Below are 26,726 nucleotides of genomic sequence, written 5' to 3' on the forward strand. Positions count from 1 at the left end.
GAATTGTCCTTTCAACACATTTATTGTTCTTTAGAATCTTAAAGAGAAAGGAAAAAAGATTAAAACCAAATTACTTAATTTGTTACTTTCTGTGCCTATGCGCAAGCCTGTGCCCAGCTGCTCAGTCAGGTCTGACTCTGCAACACCATGGACTGTAGCCCGCCAAACTCCACTGTCCCTGTAATTTTCTAGACAAGAATGGGTTGCCATTCTTGTCAGTCAGGGGATCTTCCTGACCCAGGGATTGAACCCGCGTATCCTGCATCACAGGCAGAGATTCTTAACCACTGAGCCACTGGGGAAGCCCAGTGAATTACTCTGATAGAAATGAAAATTAATTAATTTACTCTTTAGTTATAATCTATAATATACAGTAAATGGAATGAAAATTTCAATATCTAGTACTGAAGTGGAATGCCAATACAGATAATCTAAATTTCTGTGATCTTCTTTAACCATTCAAATTATGTCATAGGGAATATAATTGCTTATGTCCTAAAATGTAAAAAGCATACCAGTACAAACATGTTGGCTACTCTTCACATGCAATATCCTTTTGATATCCTTCAACAATAATACTTTTAGGGGATGACACTGATAACTCCTATCAGAAGTCACTACAAAGCATTAAAAGATATAAAATTTCCAAAGAATAAAATTTTCTTTATAACAGAGTCAAGAACATCATAAAATACCTTACTACTATTTCTTTGATGTTCTGTTTTTTGGTTATACCAAGGTTCATCCCATTTTTCTTCAGCTTGCCATGTATATTTCAAGATAGTACTGATGATGGCTTCAGAAATAAGGATTATTAGATAAATTATCAAAAATGTATTCATTGACCTGAAATGAAAAAAAGAGAATATAAAATGTATCAATAACATGTTACTATACTCATTTGTTTGGAAATTATTATTGATATTAAATAAGACACTAAATATATAAGATATTATGATAGCTATCTAAATGACACAATTTATGACCATTCAATTAAATCTATTTACTAGAAATAAAAGAACAGATACATACGATTACAAACATATTTACTATAGTTAAGCTACTGTTCAAAATGCTTATAGTAAATGACAGTTTTGGCCAGTTATTTTACTGTAAATAATTATCAAAAGATTTTCTACATTTTCAGGACCTATCTTACTTTATGTGCAAACATAACTAATATTTGTATAGCACTGATATTTTATAGAACTTCTGTCACAACCACTAACTTGTCTTATGTTAAACAAAAAACAACCTTGTCTAATATTTATAAAAACCTGTGAGGAAGAGATTGCATCCTTTTTAAAGATGGTGACCAAAACTAAAAAATCGTTCTGTAGATTTCCCAAAATCATACAAGTCATGAATTGACTTTAAAATCCCTCTTCTTTTCACTGGGCAAGCTTAATATTTTATCTCTAAAGTCCTTCATCAACATTCTGTTCTTTTCAGCACATGGATTTTATATGGATTTTGTTAGGTGTACACCTAGGTACTTCTTTGGGAGTGGTGACTGCAAATGGTATAATTTAAATTTCAATTTCTGTCACTGGTGTTTCTTTTTCAATATCATTATTTAGTGCTGTGACAGTTAATTTTGTGTGTTGATTTGACCAGGCTAACCAGAGAGCTGGTAAAACATTGTTTCTGGATGTGTTTGTGAGGGTGTCTCTGGAAGAGATAGTTAGTTCAATAGACTTAGTAAAGACATACGCCCTCACCAATATAGCAACTAGTCGCTCAGTCATGTCTGACTTTTTGCAAGCCCATAGACTGTAGTCTGCCAGGCTCCTCTGTCCATGTCCATGGAATTCTCCAGGCAAAAATACTGGAGTGGGTAACCATTCCCTTCTCCAGGGTATCTTCCTGACCTAGTGATCGAACATGGGTCTCCTGCACTGCAGGCAGACTCTTTACTGTCTGAGCCACCAGGAAAGCCCCAAAATAGGCAGGCATCATCCAATTCATTGAGGGCTCAAATGGAACAACAACAACAATAAGAAAAGGCGAAGGAAGGAGAAATTCTGTCTCTTCTTGATTAGGGACCTCAGAGCTGCTGGTTCTTAGGACTTTGGATTTGGGCTAAATTATGCCACCAAGTTTCCTGGGTCTCTATCTTGCATTTGGCCGACTGAGACTTCACGGGCTCCACAACCACGTGAACCAATTCCTATAATAAATCTCCCCTTATATGTAACTTAGGTATAAACTACTGGCTTAGTTTCTCTAGAGAATCCTAATACAAGTACTATACATTTTCTTCTCAGCACTGCTATAGCTACATTCTACAAAATGTGACTGTTGTATTTGTATTAATTTCTAGGTATTTACAAATTTTTTCTTTGAAATTTCCTATTTGACCCACAGATTACTTAGAAGTGCTTCAGCTGCTCCTTATCTGCCAATACTTGGAACCTTCAGTTTCCATTTTTACCACTTCAATAAGTGCGTCTTGGTATCTCTTTGTAGTTCTACTTTGTATCTCTTGTGACTAATGATATACACTTTTTCATGTGCCTGTTGGCCACATGTATATTCTCCTTTGTGAAGTATCTGTTCATATCTTACCTATTTTTTTTCACTGGGCTGTTTTTATTATAAACATATAGAAGTTTTTAATATATCATTATATATTCTGAATACAAGTTCTTTGTAAGATAGATCTTGTGAATATCTTCTCCCAGTTTGTGGCTTATTTGTTCATTTCCTTAATTGCGTAGTCTGATGAGAAGTTTTTAACTTTGAGGAAGTCCAGTTTATCAATTTTTCCTTTTATTTATGCTATTTGTGTCCTAAAAAGTACTTAGTTATCTCCAGGTTGTGAAGATATCTTCCAAAGTTTTCTTCTAAAAGTTTCATAGTTTTAGCTTTTATGTTTAGATCTATGATCCATCCTAAAAATTTTTTTGGTGTACAGTGTAAGGCAGGAGTTGAAGTTTATTATTTTTTTTCCCATTTGAATATCCAATTGTTGTTACATCATTTGTTGAAAAGACTTTTTCCTCACTGAAATCACTTAATGCTTTAGTTGAAAATCACTATTTCTCAACTCTCTATATTTTAACCTACTGAACTATCTTTTCATGCTAAAATCATACAAAACTTACTGTAGCTTTATACTGTCTTGAAATGAGGCAATGCAAATCTTTTTAAGTTTTCTCTCTTCTACCACTTCTTTTCCCTTTGATCCCTCGATCTAGGTATGCTGCTGCTGCTAAGTCACTTCAGTTGTGTCCGATCTGGGTATAGATTTACCTATTTTAATATTTGCAAAGAAGCAACTTTTGGCTCTTAATTTTGTCTATTGCTTGTTTTTTATTCTGTTGTTTAAAGCCTACATTTTAAATATTTCTTCTCTTTATTTTCAGATCGGGTTTAATTGCTTCTTTTTATCCAGTCATTTGGGTAGAATTTATGTGCCTGTTTTGGAGTTCATTCCCTTAAATGATTTTTGCCTTTTTAGCTGCTCCTTCAGCTTTGAACTTTGTCCTCTAACGTCTACACACGATAAAGCTCAGGCTCTCTCATAGCCTGTGCAGCAGCACAGTAAGTAAAAAGGGCCCTCAGGTAAAAAGCTGCACTCCCCCTTGTTGCTGCTGTCATTTTTCAGGAGTAGACTCCTTGCCAGTTTCTGTTTTTGATCACTTTCCAATGCTTTCAAATACTTGTTTATTAATATTCTGTCCAGATTTTATAATTCTTTTCTGTAGGAGGTTTAGTCCGCTCAAGTGGTTCCATTATTATTCAACAGTTTTTATTTTAAAATCATTATTTTAGCATCTACAATATGCCAAATATTGTGCAAAATGCTACATGTATACATAAATGTTAGAAAGCATCCATTCCTCTTTGACATTGATCTTAATATTTGGACGGGTGGTTTCCTGGTGGTCCTCAGTAGTTAGGACTCTGAGCTTTCAGTGTTGTGAGCCCAGGTTCGATCCCTGGTTGGAGAACTAATATTCCACATGCTGTATGGCATGGCCAAAATATATACATATACCTATTGCATCTCCTCAAAATATATACATATATATATATATTTGCAGGCAAGGGACACAAAAGCAAAAAGGGACTATATCAAACTAAAAAGCTTTTGCACAGTGAAGGAAACTATCAATAAAACAAAAAAGCAGCCCACCCAATGAGAGAAAACTCTACAAATAATATATCTGACAAGAGGTTAATATCCAAAATATATAAAAATTCACACAACCTAACATCAGAAAAACAATCAGATTAAAAAACTGGCAAAAGATCTAATTGGACATTTTCCCAAATGATCAGGGAAATGCAAATCAAAACCACGAGATACACCTCATATCTGTCCGAATGACTATCATCAAAAATACAATGAATGACAAGTACTGGTAAGGATGTGGAAAAAAGGGAACTCTAATACACCAATTAGAAAACAGTGAGAGACTTAATTTTGGGGGGCTCCAAAATCACTGAAGATGGTGGCTGCAGCCATGAAATTAAAAGACACTTGCTCCTTGGAAGAAAAGCTATGACCAACCTAGACAGCATGTTAAAAAGCAGACATTACTTTGCCAACAAAGGTCCATCTAGTCAAAGCTATGGTTTCCAGCAGTCATGTATGGATGTGAGAGTTGGACTATAAAAAAAGCTGAGTGCCAAAGAATTGATGCTTTTGAACTGTGGTGTTGGAGAAGACTCTTGAGAGTCCCCTGGACTGCAAGGAGATCCAACCAGTCCATCGTAAAGGAAATCAGTCCAGAATATTCATTGTAAGGACTGATGCGGAAACTCCAATACTTTGGCCACCTGATAAGAACTGACTCACTGGAAAAGACCCTGATGCTGGGAAAGACTGAAGACAGGAGGAGAAGGGGATGACGGAGGATGAGATGGTTGGATGGCATCACTGATTCGATGGACATGAGTTTGAGTAAGCTCCGGGAGTTGGTGATGGACAGGGAAGCCTGGCGTGCTACAGTCCATGGGGTTGCAAAGAGTCGGACACGACTGAGCAACTGAACTGAACTGAATACACGAATGGTGAGACTGTAAATTGGTGCAGCCACTATGGAAAACAATATGGAGCTTCCTCAAAAAAGGTAAAAATAGAACTGCCATATGGTCCAGCAACTTCACTTTTGTGTATTTACTCAAAGAAAACAAAAGCACTAGTTTGAAAAGATATACGCACCCAATGTTCACTGTAGCATTATCTACAATAGCCAAGATATGGAAGCAACCTCAGTGTCCACCAATAGATGAATGGATAAAAAAGATGTGGTATATATACACACAGTGGAATATTACTCAGCCATAAAAAAATGAAATATTGCCATCAGTGACATGGATGAATCTAAAGTGTATTATACTAAGTCAGACAGAGAAAGACAAATATCATATGATCTTACTTATATGTGGAATCTAAAAAAACAAAATGAAAACAGACTCATAGATATAAATAGGTGGTTGGCCTGACAGGATTGGGGGAATGGGTAAAATTGGTGAAAGGGATTAAGAAGTACAAACCTTTGGTTATAAAATAAATGATATGAGAATGTAATATCTGTATAAGGGATATGGTCAATAATATTGCAATAACTTTGTATGGGGACAGACGATTACTAGTCTCATTGTATCATTTCATAATTGATACAAATGTCAAATCACCACATACTACACCTGAAACTAATATTATTCATCAACTGTATGTCAATAAATCAGAATTGAATAAAAATGAGAAACTCTCCCTATCCTCAAGGATACCATCTTTTGTTGACTTTAAACATATACCACGTATTTTATACATATATAATATCCATATCAACAGTCCTATTTATGTGTAAATAAAATAGTTTTCTTACTTTTCTACTGCAGATCGTTTTTGCGATTTGCTCTTGTAATTTAATGCCATCTTAGTTTCCATTCCAGTATATACAGCAACACCTGAAAAACAAAACAGACTTAAACTAATCCTCCACCATGTTTCACAAAAGGAATGTACTCACTAGCATGAAAGCAACTTAAAAAATGTATCAACTGACAGTTGTTAGAATTCGGCTTTCAAGTCCTGGAGGTTTTTGGGAAACTCCAGTCATTCAGCCTGCTGATTGAGAAAGCCATATAGATTCTGTTCCTGAATGATAACTGAGACATTTGAATGAAAGCGGTATTACTTGAGTTGGAACTGATGGGGCAAAGAATTTGGAAAGATAAAGATAGCAGAGAATGCCATTACAGATACAGCAAATAGTGCACTAACTATAAGGCAAAGACAGAAATGGAAAAGCACTTTCTATTAGGTTCCAACAATGGATTGGGGTCAGTTTGAAAGGCCTTGAATGCCAGGATCTGGAGTCTAGACATAATCTCATAAGCAATGGAAAGATAATATGGTCATCTGTCACAGTAAATGAAGTAAATACAAGGAAACTGCTATTCTAAAAACATGTGCCTATGAGAAAGACTCTGAGATGAGAGAGAATGACAGTAATAATGGGACTAAAACTGGGAAGAGCAGTCTTGAAATTAGGTAAGAGCAGTCTCATTAAAAAAAAAAACAACAAAAAAAACTTTGGAGTTAGAGCTTTGTTTGAATGCTAGCTCTGCCACTTAGTTCTGCAACCTTGAGCAAGTTATTTAATCTTTCCGAGTCTCAATTTCTCCATCTTTAAATGGGAAAAAATAACCTCATTAAAACTGTTGCAAGGTTGTGTGACAAATTAGCAAAATACCTAGAAACAGAAAGACGATCAATAGATGTTTATGCCTATTCCTAAGCAGTATGATGTGAGGAACAATATTCATCATGCTCTCTTCCTAAAGATCTGTGCTGGAATTTTCACTATTAGAATTATTCCTTAAAGGCAGAGATTACAACTCAAATGATAAAGGGCACCAAAACTATAGAAATGTGAGAAATCAGACAGAATGGTACAACACAGAGAGGCGGTGCTTAGGAAAACAGCAGCAAATTCATCTAAAGGAATACACATATTTATGTGTAAATAAATATGTGTAAATAAATTTAAATAAATTTAAATTCATCTAAATTTCCTAAAGTTTAAGACTGTGAAAGGTATTACTGCTAGAGAGGTGTTAAAATACAGCATTATATGAGAGAGCCTAAAAGTCCTGGAGGTTTCTTTGGACTTTTTAAACCATAAAACTTTATTATGGTTTCCTTTTTTAAATTGTGGCAGAATACACGTAACGTACAATTTACCATTTTAATTCAGAGGTACTTAGTTACATTCACAATGTTGTGCAACCATCCTCACTAAGAATATTTAACGCCCCCCTCCTCCCAAAAAAATCCCTGAACCCATTAGGCAATCATTTCCCATTCCCCTACCCAGCTCCTGGGAACCACTAATCTAGTTTCTATTTCTATGAATTTACTTATTTTGGGCTTTTAATATAAATGGAATCATACAACATGTGGCCTTTTCTGTTTGATTTCACTCAGTATAATGTTTTCAAAGTTTATGTTGCAGCATTTATCAGTACTGCATTTCATATAGGGGAATAATATTCCATTAGTTGGACAGCCTACATTTTGTTTATCCACTCATTAGTCGATAGACATTTGGGCAGTTCCTACCCTTTGAGCTATTGTAAACAGTGCTGCTATGAACATTCTCATACAAGCCTTTGAGCACCTGTCTTCAGTTCTTTAAGGTATATATCTAGAAGTAGAATTGCCAGGTGATATGTTTATAATTCTATGTTTAACTTATTGAGGAACTGCCAAACTATTTTCCACAGCAGCTGGAACATTCTACTCCTACCAGCAATGTATGAGAGTTCCAATCTCTCCATATTTTGGTCACACTCATTACTCTCCTTTTTAAAAAATTATGGATTTCTTTATCAGAGAGCCTAACACTGAGAGATAAGATATAGTACAGTTAAAAGAAAACAAAAGAATGAGAAAGAAGAGCTCAAAAGCTAATGGCCATTCCTTAAAGGTGAGGAGCTAGTTGACAGCTAAAGGTTATCATTAACTTCACAATTTACCTAGAGTTGAGTCAGAGCATAGTGAATTGAGATCTCCAATGCAAGAACACTATTTATTTATCCTTTTAATCCAGTCAGTGTATGTAAAAACAGCATCTGATACACAGTCACAGATCATTAAGAATTTGCTGAAGGAATAAATGAGCTAGCAGTTTTAACAATCCAATCTAACTATAATGGAATAATACAAGTGGTTTATTGTACCATGGTGCCAGATTATATAGTTCTCAACACCATTAATACAAATGCCAGAATTATCTTCTTAGCACGAAGTATTCACAAAGAAAATATAACAGCAAGGTTCCAATCTATTATTCAAAAGTCAGAATTAAGAAAAAATATAACACAAAATTATATTAACACAATCTTTGAAAGAAAATTATCACAGACAAATTATCTAACCAAAATAACACAAATGCTGTGCTTTCAAAAATACTTCATATAAAGCATCAAAACAAATCTATTATTAAAATTTTTCAATATATACAAACCAAAAATTTCTTTTGTGTTTTTTAATCTGGCTCCACGAAGCAAGAGACTCTCTGGCCCCAGAGGTCTAGGGGGAAAAATAACCAAAAGCATTAAATTTATTAAAAATTCAAGTAAAATTTAAATGGCATCTTTAGCAGACAGAAGGGACTCAAAGCTATACTTACAACAATGCTTTCACATAAAACCAAAATCTCAGCTAGTATAAAGCTGTCTAGGTCAATCATGATGTTAGTTACTGTAACAACAAATATCTGCTTTAGCATTTCAGTCATTTTAAGGTCAATGACTCAGAAATAAGATTATGCCTGTAGATATCATCAGAAAGCCACTACTTTTAGAAGTTTAGACATAAAACAAAATTAAGTGATGTTAAGTGGTAACTTAAAAATGTTTTACAGAAGATGAAATTTTAAAATTTTGACCAAAATCAATAAACAGTTTTCAAAGGGAAAATACAAAATTAAAATGCAATGTAAACAGGTTGCGTGAAGAAAAAAAGCAATGTAAACACAAATTGTATTATGATTTGTGTATTACTGCATGTTTTCTGCACAATTAAAATTATACTAGGTTACAAATGATAGCATAGTAAGTGAGTTAGTATTTTTTTTAGGCAAGATGAACACTGCAACTTGACTACTTGCATTGCATACTTCTTGAAGCATGGGGTTCTTCTTGCTGTATGAATTTCTCTCCATAATGGAGATATAAAACGAGAAGAAATAACTAGAAAGGAAAATTGTATTTTCTTAGTGATAGCAAATGATAACTCTGTTATGGATGGACTAAAAAGCTTTAATTTTGTTGATATTCCTTATCATAAGGCTTTTCTGAAATATACATACAAGGTTATCTGAATTAAACAGAATCTGAACCAATTCTGAAGAGGTCTATAAACCCAAACACTAAAAAAAAATCCAATGAATATAGGGGTCCGGTGTTTGGCTATGTATAACAAGTATGGTTTTATTAGATCATATATTTGGAACACAATGAATGGATATTCCAAAATCAATTATTCAGGAGACTTATTACAGTTCTTTTTCATTTGGTTCCAACAATGAATAGAAAAACTTTGAGCTCAAGTTGGCATATAAAATTAGGATATAATGGTAGAAAGCCTCAAATTAAAAAATTCATTAGTTCACTCTGGTTGCTTCAGCAAAGAACAAGGCTCCCTTAAAAAACAAACAAAAAAAACAAAACATTCTCCTTGCTAACATAATTGCTCTTTTCCTTTACCAGCCACAATATCTTAATGCGAGTCATACTATGTATCCACACAAGCATTCCATTATGTCACTATAGAAATCAAAATAAAACCCAGTCACTGTTGTTCAGCAGGGGTCCCTAAATTTACAAAGACCTTGTCACAGAGTTCACTGAACGTGCCCCTATGTTAACTTATATTAAAAATGTGAATTCATCCTAATGCATATTTTTGGTGGCTTGTCTTGAGGATTTTATTAAAACAAATTCTCAGTTCTTTATATTAGTATCTTATTTTATGCAGCCAGTATAAACTGAACATCTCCAGAAAATAGGTGGAATGCTAATGAGACGTTCAAGGGTTGATTCCAAGATTTATTCTAAATTCAGCTTTGTGGTCATGCGTAACAATGTAATCTCACCCTATCATAAAATCTTTGAAATGACAAGAAGTTTTTCATGTAGGTACCAGAAATTAACCTGAATATTGAGGGAAAACAAACCAAAACAACCAAGCAACCAAACAGAAGAGTAAAGAAGTTCTAGATTGCCCAGTACTCTAGTTTGTGAGGAATGATTTTGAAGTGAAGACCTAATTTTCCTAAACGGGGAGGAAACAATTCCCTCCCCGAAACAATTTTCACTTAAAAGTGATTGGATAATGCAAATTTATTCTTACCTTACAATTTCTTCCATTTGTTGAGTTATTGTCATTCGTCCCATGAATCTATCAAAGAATTCATCATGTTACAAAAAAACGAATATTACATTTATGACATCAATAGGTGGAAAATTTCAAGAAAGTTTTGGTACTATTCTTATACATGAAACAAAACCAGTCTTTTGCATGTATGAATGATCCAATACTCATACTAGAAATTACAAAGGTAAATCAGTCACTAAGCTTTAAAAAATTAGTATTGTTAGATTCTCAGGGAGTGATCAGTGGTGCTGTTTTCCCTCTCATGCTCTTCTGCTTCATCCCGTTCCATCTGTGGAGGAGCAGTGTAAAGCCTTCCCCCACCATGCAGTGTGCTCCCTGCCATCCCCTGCATGATTTTCCTGGGCTTTGCAGATGATGTACAAATATGTGCTGGTGCCATAAGCTGTTGTTGCTGCCCACAGCTGTCTCACTAGCTCGCATGGTTTATTTCACCCACTTTTGCCATCAAAATTGTAGCAGGAATTAATGGCCTAGAGGCTGGCCAGTTGCTAGTCATTTCTGCTTCCATCATTGTCTTCAACCTCCTAGTGGAGCTGGAAGGCGATTACTGGGACGATTATGTCTTTTCCTTTAACTTTATGCCTTTTTTCCTACCGTCATGGGGCTGCTCTACCATAACGAGTAGCAGAGAGCCTCTGGCTAGTGACAGTGCACCAGAATGAGAATGACGACAGTGCCTCCATGGAGTGTGACAACATGACCCTCATCCACTTGCTACTTAAAGTCTTTGGGCCCATGAGTGAGAGAAACCTCACCCTGCTTCTGCTGCTGCTACAGGTCATGGGTGATGCTGTCACCTTCTCCATTCTGACCAGCTGTCCAACTCCTTCGTGTCAAGAGTCCCCTGATCCACTGAGCTTTGATTCACAGCTTCCAGGGTTTCTAACTCTGGCTTGACCCCTTCTGGACCAGGACTGCTTCCCAGCCCAGGCCTCTCCTATCCTTCATTCTCCAACAGATTGTGACCTCAGTATCTCGTTCCCCTTGTGACTACTGACATTCTGGGCCTTTCTTGCCCTCTAAAAACTACTGCTTGGACTCTGCCTATGGCTTCCTTGAATTTGCCACTCTCCTTCTCCGTTCTGTTTTGCAGCCTCCTAAGGCAGAATACTGTAATTTTTATGCAATTATCCACAACTCTGACACTCAAAGAGTATGTTGGGCCTGGGAATAGAACCCTGGTTGGGGATAGGCATACAAGTTCAAAGATGACTTGACATTTGGCTATAAATCATGTATTCTGATTAAGAGCAGACCTGGGGGGTCAGGTGCTCCCAGTGGTGACAATAAAATGTTGTATTTCTTATTTTAAAAAGCTTTTTTAAACTTTTTCCCCATTTTTCAAATAAGGCAAAACCACTCAAAGCATTACACATTTGACCTCATTATCAATCTTATGCTTTCTTAATGCCGCATCATTTTCTAGTTTTCAACAATCTTTTTATAATTCATCCTTTTCTGAGACTTAGAAATAACAGCAATATAGAACTCAAAGCACTGAATTCTTCACAGTTAAATCTATCTTATAATTTAAATGCACAGAACTTCCAATTTTTATAGTTAAGTGGAAAATTCCACATTGTTTTTGTTTTTGATGAAAATGTAACGTTTTTATACCACACAGAGAAAATTCCATTATAAATATATGAATCCAGAACAAAGATATGTAAGAGATCTGAAAAAGCCAATGACTAATGATTACATCTTAAGCCAACAAATGCAGAGAATGACAAAAAGCTGAGGTCAATTTTTACAATGTGGTTGTGATTTTTACTCTTACCCGTTTTTGAGTAAAAATGAGTAGTTTTCTCATGGAAGTTTTTAATAATGAAAGTTGTTTCCATTTCATAGATGGCAATAATTAGCATATAGCTCACTGAAAGATGACTTACAGTGTTAAAATGAGTTAGTTCCTAACAAACACAAAGACATGGCCCTTCATGGAGCACACATATACATATGCCTGAGTGCATATATATACACACACACCATTAAATTATTTTCTTCTAAGGAAATAACTTTATTTCCCTCATAACTACTATTATTGTTATAATGTTTACTGCTATTGTTATAAAGCCAGTTCACACCAAAGTAGAAGATAATAAGGAGAAACATGTGAATAAAAGCACAGCTTTTAATACTTCAGCTTAGAATTCTGCCAAATTCTGCTTTTAGCTTTGCCCGCATTTAATTGATTTCCCGCCTTGCTCCCCCCAATAATGTTTTCAAACAGCTATTTCATTGCATGTTTATGACTGTAAAAAATGAGATCTGTAAACAGACTTAAGATGAATATGGTGACTATCACATCATACCTGTACAAGTCCGCTTCTGGTTGCTGACATTCTACCACAGCTATAAGAGTGTCCAAATTGGCAACTGTTTGTAATACTGCTGTTTCTGGAACTGCCACATGTGTCTGAAAAAAAGAAAAGTTAAAGCCCATAGTTTTGAGATCTAAATGGGACCTTAGACATCATTTATTTCAAATCTCTTTTACAAATGAAATCATAGCATTCTGTACTTGAGATCACTAAGCTAGATGGCAGATGAGAAGAGAAAGAAGAATGTAAAGTAACAAGCAGTGAAACGAGCTACTGTGACTATCGGTCTACAAAGGGCATTTGCATACAAGGAAATTAAGTCTGTAAGTGTGTTAATAGTCATCACTGCTCAAAGTTTACTGCAAATACATTTAATAGGTAGAAAAAAGTGAATCAAGTAAAATCTTTGATTGTACTTTGAAAATTGAGAAAAATTTAAATGTGCCCACTATTTAAAAAAGCACCAGTATATTAAAAGATTATAGTTTCTCCAAAGCACTTTTTACTTTTCTTAACTTGCTTAAACCATGTGAGGCTAACCTTGAAGTAAAATGTATACTTTCATGAAGTAATTAATAGTAATTTAAAACATTTCTCCTTTATCAGGTCAAACTTTATTACCTTAACCAAAGGAAAATATCACTATAATCCAGAGATGTTTTGTTCACTAAGAGCTACACTCAAACATACACATGTACAAACCTTCAGGTTAGTTTCTCCATCCAAACTAGCAGTTGTAACGTGACAAGAACCATCAAGTCGATCTGAGGACAGAAGCACCAAATCTGCAGGGAAAATTTCATTTTTGGCTACTCGAACAATATCACCCACCTATGAAGAATTTGGGGGAAAAGTGAATATACAGATTTTAAAAGGCAGGACTTATTTTTATTGCGTTCTAAACAAGTGGTCTACTGTAATATTTTAATGTAGGAAAGCAGACTTTAACTAAAATATAATCAGATTAGAATTTTTCCTTTTAATATATAATTGATTTCTATTATTTATTAAATGCATACCCGAATGTTTTTTGATCTAGTTGTTACAAGGCCACCACTTCGAACAACATAAACAGGAGCTCCATTTACTTCATTATCTGAGATATGTCTTAGCCAATCTTCATAACCCTGTAAGCATCAAAAGAATAAAAAAAGCCCCTCTTAGTATAATTAGAAGATGTGTGTGTGTGTGTGTTGGTTGCTCAGTTGTGTAATTAGAAGATGTGTGTGTGTGTGTTGGTCGCTCAGTTGTGTCCGACTTGCCCGCCAGGTGTCTCTGTCCATGGAATTCTCCAGGCAAGAATACTTGAGTGGATTGCCATTCCCTTCCCCAGAGATACTTTTTATCAAATGAGAAAGGGAAACATAATTTCCCCCAAACATTTCATTCATTAGAACCATGTTAGACTACTTTGGCATTCATTACTACTAGAAACACTCTCTTTACTTGGTTTTCATCACACACATGTTCCTGGTTTTCACAGTACCTCTTCAGTTACTTCTTCTCAGTTTACTATGGGAGGCTCCTTCTATATCATCTTAACGGGCCCTTTTTTCACCCTTCTCTTACTTCCTACTACCCGATTTCTTCATCCCTGTGTCTTCAAAAAATTCTGAAATTTCTATTTCCAGCCTGTATTTCCAGACTCTAATAAACTTAAATATCCAAATGCATTCTTAATATTTCCACTTTGATGTCTCATAAATAACATTAAACATTTCAAAACTAAACTGATGATGTTATCCTTAAAATCTGCTGCATTTCCAATGTCTCCCATCTTGACAAATGACTCACTTTGGAAAGAGACATGTTGTAAGTTATTATTATTATATTAAACTCACTCCTTTGGCAGATATATTATAAACTCACCAACATATTTTCAACTTAGTTACAGCATCATATTCCAACTAAATCCACTCTTTATTTGGCTAAATTTATACTGGGAAACCAAGGAAAGAAGTATTTCAACATTTAACACTTTCTTAAAAATATTCAAGAGGTTCATTCACTCATCTATTCATCTATCAAATATTTATTTCATGTCAAATATGTGCATAACCTTGTTCTGGTCACTGGTAACAAACTGATAATATAAAACAAAGTATCTGCCCTCAGAGAACTAAACATTCAAATGAAGGTGACAGACAACCTAAAACAAGCATTTATTCAACAGAATAGGTAGTGAATGAGAAATGATATAAGCAAAAAGACCAGAGTAGTGAATGAGACAGTGACACAGGTCAGGAAACGTTTAAGGTGTCCAAGAGGAAATAGTTGTATTTGCAAGCACAAACTGTTTTATGTGTGTGTCTGGAGTTCAGAGCATAGTTGCAGGATACATGTAAATTTAGACCCACTAGACTTGATGAAATCACCAAAGAAGAAATTATATATAAAAAAGAAGTCCAAGGGACAAATATTTGTTACTTTGATGCAATAAATGACATCTAAAAAACCAAATGAATATGTAATTGTATTAAGTGATCTGGATGCTTACTGACTTACACAAATCCTAGTCTCCAACAGTGGAGAAGGCAATGGCACCCCACTCCAGTACTCTTGCCTGGAAAATCCCATGGACGGAGGAGCCTGGAAGGCTGCAGTCCATGGGGTCGCTAAGAGTCGGACATGACTGAGCGACTTAACTTTCACTTTTCACCTTCATGCATTGGAGAAGGAAATGGCAACCCACTCCAGTGTTCTTGCCTGGAGAATCCCAGGGACGGGGGGAGCCTGGTAGGCTGCCATCTCTGGGGTCGCACAGAGTCGGACACGACTGAAGTGACTTAGCAGCAGCAGCAGTCTCCAACAGACCAGTGAATAAAGGGAAATCAAACTTACAGCTGCTGCTGCTGCTGCTAAGTCGCTTCAGTCGTGTCCAACTCTGTGCGACCCCACAGACAGCAGCCCACCAGGCTCCAGCATCCCTGGGATTCTCCAGGCAAGAACACTGGAGTGGGCTGCCATTTCCTTCTCCAATGCGTGAAGGTGAAAAGTGAAAGCGAAGTCGCTCAGTCTTGTCAGACTCTTCGAGACCCCATGGACCACAGCCTACCAGGCTTCTCCATCCATGGGATTCTCCAGGCAAGAGTACTGGAGTGGGGTGCCATTGCCTTCTCCAGTAGCGTGCTATTCAGACACACTAGATTAACTGTTAATTTATAGACTTCCATTACCTTTATCAAATAAGTAATAAATAAACTACATCTCAGAATTATAAAATGTTTGCCAATTTTGTTTCTATGTCAATTTAAACCTTATCCTTAAATCTTACAAAATGAAAACATCAAACTGGCACATGGAAATTCAAATTAACTCTTTCAAGAGGAAGGGAGCAGATATTTTGAGAAGTGGTAACTATATAAACATGACGTTTCTAGGGATTTTTTAAATTTCTTGTCATGTTTATCCAATAATACTGTTTTTCTACACCTAGATTTTAATATCAAATCAGATCTAGTTGAAGCTATTCCCTTAGAGTACAACTTTACATAAAAATCAATTTCACAGAGAAAGTTGTAAAAAGTAGGAAAGCACTATACAATTTTTATTCAAAAATTTCATGCCAGAAGTACATGCTTCACTCCTAAACATATCCCCTTCCTTTGAATTATATATCCTTTAAATACTACCAAACTCTACAAAGATGACTGTAACAATCTGTTTCACACATAACTTGGTTTGTACATACAAAATGCTTGCTTTTGGATACTTCTTAGGTATGTTAAAGGAACAACATACTTTAATAATTGTAATCATCCCATCAGTCACCAAGTACCTGATAAGAGTGGCTTACCTCAATTTAATTTTTACCATATGCAGAATCAAACAAATTTGCTGCTTTTTTTCTTTTTATAATTTTGTTTATTTTTTTGGCTGTGCTAGGTCTTTCACTGCTGTGTGGGCTTTTCTCTAGTTGCAGGGAACAGGGGCTACTCTCCAGTGCATGGGCTTCTCACTGCAGTGGCTTCTCCTATTGCAGAGCACAAGCTCTAGGGCAGTCAGGCTTCAGTAGTTGTGATTCCTGGGCTCTAGAGCACAGGCTTAGAATTTGTGATACACAAGCTTAGTTGCCCATGGCATGTGGGACCTTCCTGGATCAGGGATTGACCCCATGTCTCCTGATTTGGCAGGTGGATTCTTTATCTCTGAGCCACCAGGAAAGCCCTAAATTTGCTTTCTTATGAAAATTACTTTCGCAACAATAAATCTTACTTTGGAGGAGAAAACTTCTGAATGACTTGGGAAGAAAGCAAGCAACATAAAATATTTCATACCTGCTTTATGGCAGTAACTGTTATTACAAAGAACAACGGAAGTCCACTGGTAACTGGACTGGTAGGTGTATCAATCATAAGCTGCATTAAAAAAGAAAGAAAGCAGAGTATTATATTTTATATTGTACATATCACTATTAACATGTAGAATCTTATAATTATTGGGAAATCTGAAAACATTATACAAAATATGTATCATAGTTCAGATGAAAAAGTAACTTGAGAGAGATTATGCAGTGAATGTAGTTTACTTCACAGTTTCACAAGTATACTCTGTTAGCCATTATATGGGGTTAGTAGACTATCTAAATCTATTGCATACCCACAAATACTGCTAGAGTGGACTCAGTTTCTCTGCTTTCTTAACACATAGAGTACTTAAGGTCTTCCTCAGTATTTGTCTTGGAGGGGAGCTACAGCTATTCAGAATTTCAATTCACATTTCTTTGCCCATCCAGAGAAATGCTAAAAAAAAAAAAAATCTGTCAATTTTTATTCTGGGATCCAGAATAAACTCACACTGGAGAGAAAACAAGAAATGGGACTAGGGAAACGGTTTCCTTCTACAAGTGATTTTGTTATAGCTAGTAGAGCCAGAGGGGTACAACTTGGAAAACAAACGATGCTGCAATTATCTAAATCATACAACTGATGTTTCAATAAACTGCTTTAGAAGAAATATTTGCAGTAATTATATTTGGTTATTTAGAACATGGGTCTAATAATTTATTAATATTGGTTTACTCTGGTTAGGCCAATTAAGTTTGTTCTATTCCACAGACAGGCTGAATTCCTGATCTTAGGCAGTAATTTCACAAATGCATGTTACTTGTATGTAATAAGTGTAAATTTCTCATTTTTTTGACTAAACAAGCTGATGGTCTACTGATTAAAAAACAAACAAACAAAAAAAAACCCAGAAGTTCCTTTTCCGCTCACAAAGGGAAGCAATTAAAGAAAAGCTTCCTCAAGCTTTAAGGTGACTACTTCACAAGTTTTTTTTCTTTTGAAGGTCCAGGTTCTATGGAGAGAAAAGTTCAGAGTTTATAAAAAAAATTCAGTGCCACACTGAAAGAGACTGCTAACGTATCATCAGAAAAGAAAAACCTCTTTGAAGGAAAATGACAATCACTAATTCTAAATCTTGGTTTATACTCAAGTTTCATACTGTTCTCTTGATATTCTGATATTAGGGGAAAAAAAGCACAATGTGAAAAACTAAAAACTAAAGAGCTTACAATGATTTAAGTTAAGAAAATGGCCTCCTGGATAAAAATCTATATTCATGGAGATTCTTAGAAATTATAATAAAAACTTTTAAAAGTAAAATCTATAAATTAAAAAAAAAGAAAAACCAAAGGAAGATTAATTTTGTACAAAGATGGTTCCACAGGCAGAAATGTACCAAAAACAAGTGCTGTATATTAAAAGCCAAAGTATTTATTTTCTGAGGCAGAACATTTGAAAGGATGATGCTATTTTCTTGGCTTTAATTATGATTATCAGCACTATTACACATAAGTGATAAAACAAAATACAACGGATCTTAAAATTCACTGGCTATTTTTCAGATATCTGGATGTGATTTACATTACTGTATTCACTGAATACAATGGGGAAGCTCTGCAGAAAAAAAAAATGGGTCCCATAGTCACATGGTTTAGAATGCAATGTTAACTTTTCCTTGAAGATATATGTTTAGCATTCATGTCTATCAACTTAACAATTTATGGAGTGATAAAGCTTACCTGAACCAAAAATATAATAAGAAAATAAAAGTTTGCCACTCTTCTGAATTGTTCAAATAAATTTTTTGGAACAAAATTCCACACAGTATACTAAAAAACAAAAAACAAAAAACAAAAAGATAAGTTAATATTTTAAAATAATATGTATTTTATACAAATAATAAGAAAACTTGTACACATCAGATATATCAAGCCCTTACACAAATTCATGTAACTTGATGCTATAAAAACTATCTGGTTTTTAGAGTTTCAGGGCTTTTATTCTACTTTTTACCTTTTACTATTTATTGGCAATTTTAGTATAACTTTAAAAGAGAGATAAAGGAACCTATCAATTTTGCTATTAAATTCCTAGTTTTTTTAGAAGTTGGAGATGGCAGATCTAAAATAATATTTTAATAATTTATTTTTGGTTTTGATTAGACAAAACTAAACCTAATGTTGAAAGATGAATTAAGGGACTTCCCTGGTGGTCCAATGGCTAATACTCCAAGTTTTCAATGCAAGAGACCTGTGTTGGATTTCTGGTCAGGGAATTAGAACCCATATGCTGCAACTAAGAGTTCATGTGCCAGAACTAGGACCCAGGGCAGCCAAATAAATAAAAATAAATTTAAAGATGAATTAGGAGTTGATAAAAATGCTAACACTGGATTCAGTTTCCTTTATAAATATTCTCTTTAGGTTTCGTCAGAAACAAAGGAGACAGTATAATTCTTCAAGTACTCCTTGGTACGCATGGGATATGAAATGTGAAAAAGATTAAAAATTACTTTAGTTAAGTGATCACTGGTATAGCCATGAAGAAAATCTCATAAAGGACATGAAAATCTGTCACAATGTCTATTTTTACAGTGAGATAGTAGAGTATAATGGTTATAAACATTGATGGTAAAAGGTTAACAACTGCTGTGGTCTAAATCCTAATTCATGGTCACTGAAGGACCTTGGATCTATCTCTCTATACTTCATTCTATGCTCTATAAAATGAGGACAGTTATAACAAGCATACTGTATAAGTTGTTACAAAGATTAAATGAGCTGATATATTTATATAGTGCTAAGGACAGAACCTCGGAGAAAGCAATGGCACCCCACTCCAGTATTCTTGCCTGGAAAATCCCATGGACAGAGGAGCCTGGTGGGCTGCAGTCCATGGGGTCGCTAAGAGTCAGACGTGACTGAGTGACTTCACTTTCACTTTACACTTTCATGCACTGGAGAAGGAAACGGCAACCCACTCCAGTGTTCTTGCCTGGAGAATCCCAGGAACGGAGGACCCTGGTGGGCTGCCGTCTATGGGGTCGCAGAGTCGGACACGACTGAAGTGACTTAGCAGCAGCAGCAAGGACAGAACCTAGCTCATACTAACCGCTGTGTGTCTGTTGCTATATTATTAATCAGTTTATAAGCCTATAATGCTACATTATGGGGGTAGGGTAACACCATATAAATTTTACTTGTGCCACTCACTACACACAACACCATTACAAATAAAATAGGGAAACATTTTACAGTATTGTTACTTTGCCCAATGTCCATTCACCTAGCAGAATGTAAGATCCCCGGGGCTAGGAACATAGTGTTATTTACTGCTCTATCTTCAGCACTTACACTATAGCACACAGATAGCAAAACGCTAGCAGAATACATAAATAGGCAAATAAACACTGATGGGAAAAAACTTTTTTTCCGTAACTCTCCTGGTGTCAGGTAATGAATGAAGCCTTACTGGTTATTGACTAATTCAAGATTTTCTGTGGTACAATGGAAGATGGTTCTAATTTCTGTAGGTCAGAAATTCACTTCTTAATCAATTTTTTCTTCTCTTTTTTCTGGCCCTGGTGTATGGCTTACAGGATCTTGGTTTCCCAACCAGGGGTTGAACCTTTGTTCTCGGCAGTGAAAGTGAGAAGTCCTAACTACTGGACTGTCAGGGAATTCCCTTAATCAGTTTTTTGAGACCTGAAACATTCACTTATGAACAATTTTATAAATATGCCTAGGTTCCCAGAAGAACCCATGAAAGCCTATTTGACTCAAGGGTGTATGAAGAATAGGACAATACCTAACAGCCTTTCTTAGGTGAATTATATTTTCAGTCCTAATCTGGGATACCTGAAACATTTTCTTGTGGTTGTAGTGTCACCAGTGGTTCTAGAATCTGAGATTGGGAACCATGTTCACGACTCTAGAGTGAAGAGAGGCAGATACTTCCTGGAACCAAAAGAGGTCACTGCTCAATGTGTGTACGTGAGACAATGGGTCAAACCACTACCAGCTGATCTTAACTGGAGTAAAAAGACAGTTGTCCCTACAAGGGTCACAGTATTTCCAACAACTTTCTTAATCACCAGAGCAACTGTATAAAACTTTATAAGAACTAACTTGACAATGTTCTAAGTTTACATCAATCTATTTGATTCATAATAGTGATAATACATTTTATCTCTCAGAATTTTGAAAAGAGCAACTAAATATGTAAGTTAGCAATAAGATAATTAATTTCAGGATGTTTTCTTTGGCTAGGTCAATAATACAATGGAAAACTGAGAAGAAACAAAAACTTCTCATGAGCTAGCTTATAAATGTTGGGAATTGTTGTTTTCAGGTAAACATTAGTAGACTGAGTCTAAATTCTGTGCTGGTCCTGTCATACACAGAGAAGGCACTCAAGTAGAATAATATTTAAACACATGAAAATCTTCTAAGGAAAATAATAATTCATTATGCTTTAAAATTATTTTAATTATGTAATAACAGTTAAGAAAAATGAACTAGAAGCGTATCTTCTCTACAATTACCTATATGACTTTACCACTGCCCTTCAAAGGTCTGACATTAGTTAAGAAAATGAAACCATGGTCATAAAATTAAATCTTTCGGAAGGAAATTTAAATTTATGATAAGACGTTACTATATAGTGAATTAAATTGAACAAAGGCATATTTTCCATCTACAATGTGCAAGGCACCTACATAATAAGAGAAACAAAGATAACAAGTTTAAATAGAGAGGATTAAGAACAATATTTATATCAATAGCTATATTCCAAGATAAAGTAAAAGAAGGAATATACAAAGAATTCAACAAGCAAGAAAAATTTAATGAAGGAGGTCACAATCAACATGGGCTTTAAGAGAGGAACCACTCACAGCTGAAAATAGGGGGCAAACAGAGAACATTTCAGGAAGGAAAGAAAGAATGAACAAAGGCAGAGAAGAGGGAAGTTCCTCATGGCTTTGTGGGAGAGAAGATAATGCAGTCTGAAAAGAGTCTAGGGAAATAATAGGAGAGTAGAAAGGTAGTAAAAGGGAACATTGAGAAGCCAGGCTCAACTATGGTCAAAAAAACCCCCAGACACTGCCTATATAAATATCTGGGCTTCCCTGATGGCTCAGCAGTAAAGAATCTGCTTGCCACTGCAGGAGATGCGGATTCAGTCCCTGCGTCCAGAAGATCCCCTGGAGGAGACCACGGCAATCCACTCCAGTATTCTTGCCTGGGAAATCCCATGGGCAGAGAAGCCTGGCGGGCTATAGTCCATAGGGTCTCAAAGAATCGGACGTGACTGAACATGCACACACACATAAAATGTCTACATTCTTGAAATATGGTTAAAAAACATGAAATCTACTTTCTCTGCAAAAATATACAACTTATATTCTTAAAAACTGAGGTTATCAAAACAAAATCATAGCAAAGGCAAGGTGGTAGGGAAGTTAAACATGAGTTTATGGAATAGCAGGTAATCTGGTTTGGAAGTTTTAAAAAACATTAGTGGAATAATAATAGAGGAGTAATGAGAAAGACAGTCTTCATGTACGTGAAAAAAGGCAACATTTATTTAAAAGTCTACATTTCTGAAACCTGGTCAAAAACACCAAACCTAATACTACTACATTTGACTGAATATCAAAACATTCATATATTTAATCTCAAAAGTTTTCCAGGAAACTCAGTTTCAAGTATCAACAGACTGTGAACTCCTCAGTTCAGTTGCTCAGTCCTGTCTGACTCTTTGTGACCCCATGGACTGCAGCACGCCAGGCCTCCCTTTCCATCACCAACTCCTGGAGTTCACTCAAACTCATGTCCATGGAGTCACTGATGCCATCCAGCCATCTCATCCTCTGTCGTCCTCTTCGCCCCCACCCCTGCCACCTTCGATCTTTCCCAGCGTCAGGGTCTTTTCAAATGAGTAAGTTCTTCGCATCAGGTGGCCAAAGTATTGGAGTTTCAGCTTCAACATCAGTTCTTCCAATGAATATTCAGGACTGATTTCCTTTAGGATGGACTGGTTGGATCTCCTTGCTATCCAAGGGACTCTCAAGAGTCTTCTCCAACACCACAGTCCAAAAGCATCCATTCTTTGGCACTCAGCTTTCTTTATAGTCCAACTCTCACATCCATACATGACTATTGGAAAAATCATGGCCTTGACTAGACAATTACTTTGTTGGCAAAGTAATGTCTCTGCTTCTTAATATGCTGTCTAGGTTGGTCCTAACTTTTCTTCCAAAGAGTAAGTGTCTTTTAATTTCATGGCTGCAGTCACCATCTGCAGTGATTCTGGAGCCCAAAAAATAAAGTCTGCCACTGTTTCCCCATCTATTTGCCATGAAGTGATGGGATCGGATGCCATGATCTTAGAGCTCTGCATGTTGAGCTTTAAGCCAACTTTTTCACTCTCCTCAAGAGGCTCTTTAGTTCTTCACTTTCTGCCATAAGGGTGATGTCATCTGCATATCTGAGGTTACTGATAGTCCTTACAGCAATCTTGATTCCAACTTGTGCTTCTTCCAGCCCAGCGTTTCTCATGATGTTCTCTGCATATAAGTTGAATAAGCAGGGTGATAACATACAGGCTTGATGTACTCCTTTTCCTATTTGGAACTATTCCGTTGTCCCACGTCCAGTTTTAACTGTTGCTTCTTGACCCGTGTACAGATATCTCAAGAGGCACATCAGGTTGTCTGGTATTCCCATCTCTTTAAGAATTTTCCACAGTTTGTTGTGATCCACACAAAGGCTTTGGCATAGTCAATAAATCAGAAATAGATGCTTTTCTGGAACTCTCTTGCTTTTTTGATGATCCAACAGATGTTGGCAATTTGATTTCTGGTTCCTCTGCCTTTTCTAAAACCAGCTTGAACATCTGGAAGTTCACAGTGCAAGTATTGTTGAAGCCTGGCTTGGAGAATTTTGAGCATCACTTTGCTAGCGTGTGAGATGTGCAACTGTGTAGTAATTTGAGCGTTCTTTGGCATTGCCTTTCTTTGGGACTGGAATGAAAACTGACCTTTTCCAGTCCTGTGGCCACTGCTGAGTTTTCCAAATTTGCTGGCATACTGAGTGCAGCACTTTCACAGCATCATCTTTTAGGATTTGATAATAACTCAGCTGTAATTCTATCACCTCCACTAGCTTTGTTCGTAGTGATGCTTCCTAAGGCCCACTTGACTTCACACTCTAGGATGTCTGGCTCTAAGTGAGTGATCACACCATCATGATTATCTGGGTCATGAAGAACTTTTTGTATAGTTCTTCTGTGTATTCTTGCCACCTCTTCTTAATATCTTCTGCTACTGTTAGGTCCATACCATTTCTGTCCTTTATTGAGCCCATCTTTGCATGAAATGGTCCCTTGGTATCTCTAATTTTCTTGAAGAGATCTCTAGTCTTTGCCATTCTATTGTTTTCCTCTATTTCTTTGTATTGATCACTGAGGAAGGCTTTCTTATCTCTCCCTGCTATTCTTGGGAACTCTGCATTCAAATTGGTATTTTTCCTTTTCTCCTTTGCTTTTCGCTTCTCTTCTTTTCACAGCTATTTGTAAGGCCTCCTCAGGCAGCCATTTTGCTTTTTTGCATTTCTTTTTCTTGGGGATGGTCTTGATCCCTGTCTCCTGTACAATGTCACGAACTCTCCGTCCATAGTTCATCAGGTACTCTGTCTATCAAGTCTAGTCCCTTATCTATTTCTCACTTTCACTGTATAATTGTTAGGTATTTCATTTAGGTCATACCTGAATGGTCTCCCTACTTTCTTCAATTTAAGTGAACTCCTAGCAGATAAGACAATTTAAGTGAACTCCTAGCAGATAAGAATTATGAAAACTAGATTAAAACAACTATTTAAAACCTTGGAATGTGTCCAAAATATAGATAGAAACATGAAGAGAGTTTAACTTAAAAAAAATTACAAATGGAAGGTGTATGAATTATAAGCAACGGCTTCTTAGCCTGGAGATACTATCCAACTCACATAGCTATGGTAGTCAAAGAGTAGGGAAAAGTACTCCCTTATCAACAAAATACGACAAAGATTTAGAGCTCAGGGCTAGAAAAGCAACTGGAAACTTAAGGGGAAAATACTAGTAGTGAAACCCTCCAAGGAAAATGACCCAAATTCAGAACATAAACTATCCAAACCTATGGTGATAACTAATATGCACTAAAAAGGAAATGAACACAGATTCTGACACTTGTAGCAACAAAGATCGTTCTCAACAGTACTGTGTTAAGTGAAAAGAAATCAGACACAAGACTCCTACAGTGCATTGTTCATGACATTCTAGAAAGACAAAACTATAACTACAGAAAGCAGATCAGTTGCAATTGTTGGAGGTGAAGAGAAGGGAGAATGGCCACTAACTTTTTGGAGTGACAAACGTATTCTGTATCTTAATGATGGTGGTCATATGCTATACATTTGTCAAAATTCATCAAATTAGTGAATTTTATTGTATATAAGTTATCAGTTCAGTTCAGTCGCTCAGTCGTGTCCAACTCTTTGCGACCCCATGAATCACAGCACTCCAGGCCTTCCTGTCCATCACCAACTCCCAGAGTTCACTCAGACTCACGTCCATCGAGACAGTGATGCCATCCAGCCATCTCATCCTCTGTCGTCCCCTTCTCCTGCCCCCAATCCCTCCCAGCATCAGAGTCTTTTCCAATGAGTCAACTCTTCGCATGAGGTGGCCAAAGTACTGGAGTTTCAGCTTTAGCATCATTCCCTCCAAAGAAATCCCAGGGCTGATCTCCTTCAGAATGGACTGGTTGGATCTCCTTGCAGTCCAAGGGACTCTAAAGAGTCTTCTCCAACACCACAGTTCAAAAGCATCAATTCTTTGGCGCTCAGCCTTCTTCACAGTCCAATTCTCACATCCATACATGACCACTGGAAAAACCATAGCCTTGACTAGACGGACCTTTGTTGGCAAAGTAATGTCTCTGCTTTTGAATATGCTATCTAGGTTGGTCATAACTTTCCTTCCAAGGAGTAAGCATCTTTGAATTTCATGGCTGCAGTCACCATCTGCAGTGATTTTGGAGCCCCCAAAAATAAAGTCTGCCACTGTTTCCACTGTTTCCCCATCTATTTGCCATGAAGTGATGGGACCAGATGCCATGATCTTAGTTTTCTGAATGTTGAGCTTTAAGCCAACTTTTTCACTCTCCTCTTTCACTTTCATCAAGAGGCTTTTTAGATCCTCTTCACTTTCTGCCATAAGGGTGGTGTCATCTGCATATCTGAGGTTATTGATATTTCTCCCGGCAATCTTGATTCCAGTTTGTGTTTCTTCCAGTCCAGCATTTCTCATGATGTACTCTGCATATAAATTAAATAAGCAGGGTGATAATATACAGCCTTGACCTACTCCTTTTCCTATTTGGAACCAGTCTGTGGTTCCATGTACAGTTCTAACTGTTGCTTCCTGACCTGCATACATATTTCTCAAGAGGCAGGTCAGGTGGTCTGGTATTCCCATCTCTCTCAAAATTTTCCACAGTTTATTGTGATCCACACAGTCAAAGGCTTTGCCATAGTCAATAAAGCAGAAATAGATGTTTTTCTGGAACTCTCTTGCTTTTTCCATGATCCAGTGGATGTTGGCAATTTGATCTCTGGTTCCTCTGCCTTTTCTAAAATCAGCTTGAACATCAGG

The 26,726-nt window shown here is 36.3% G+C and overlaps 1 protein-coding gene across 6 annotated transcripts in view; it reads right to left on the reverse strand.

The window, feature by feature from the left end:
• Window positions 1–26,726, reverse strand: part of ATP11B (ATPase phospholipid transporting 11B (putative)) — a 124,187-nt gene that overhangs the window by 72,066 nt on the left and 25,395 nt on the right. For 5 of the 6 annotated variants that reach the window (XM_027540159.1, XM_027540180.1, XM_027540153.1 and 2 more), the window contains exons 3-11: window positions 18,773–18,862; window positions 17,025–17,105; window positions 13,767–13,874; window positions 13,450–13,578; window positions 12,739–12,842; window positions 10,379–10,426; window positions 8,490–8,554; window positions 5,844–5,925; window positions 696–846 (exon numbers count right to left, since the gene is read on the reverse strand). In XM_027540159.1, the coding sequence (XP_027395960.1) occupies window positions 696–846; window positions 5,844–5,925; window positions 8,490–8,554; window positions 10,379–10,426; window positions 12,739–12,842; window positions 13,450–13,578; window positions 13,767–13,874; window positions 17,025–17,105; window positions 18,773–18,862 (858 nt within the window). Of the gene's footprint in view, window positions 1–695; window positions 847–5,843; window positions 5,926–8,489; window positions 8,555–10,378; window positions 10,427–12,738; window positions 12,843–13,449; window positions 13,579–13,766; window positions 13,875–17,024; window positions 17,106–17,346; window positions 17,490–18,772; window positions 18,863–26,726 lie in introns of those variants that run through there. The other variant, XM_027540196.1, reaches the window with a different exon arrangement.

This window comes from Bos indicus x Bos taurus, chromosome 1, assembly GCF_003369695.1.
Source record: "Bos indicus x Bos taurus breed Angus x Brahman F1 hybrid chromosome 1, Bos_hybrid_MaternalHap_v2.0, whole genome shotgun sequence".
Lineage (NCBI taxonomy): Eukaryota > Metazoa > Chordata > Mammalia > Artiodactyla > Bovidae > Bos > Bos indicus x Bos taurus.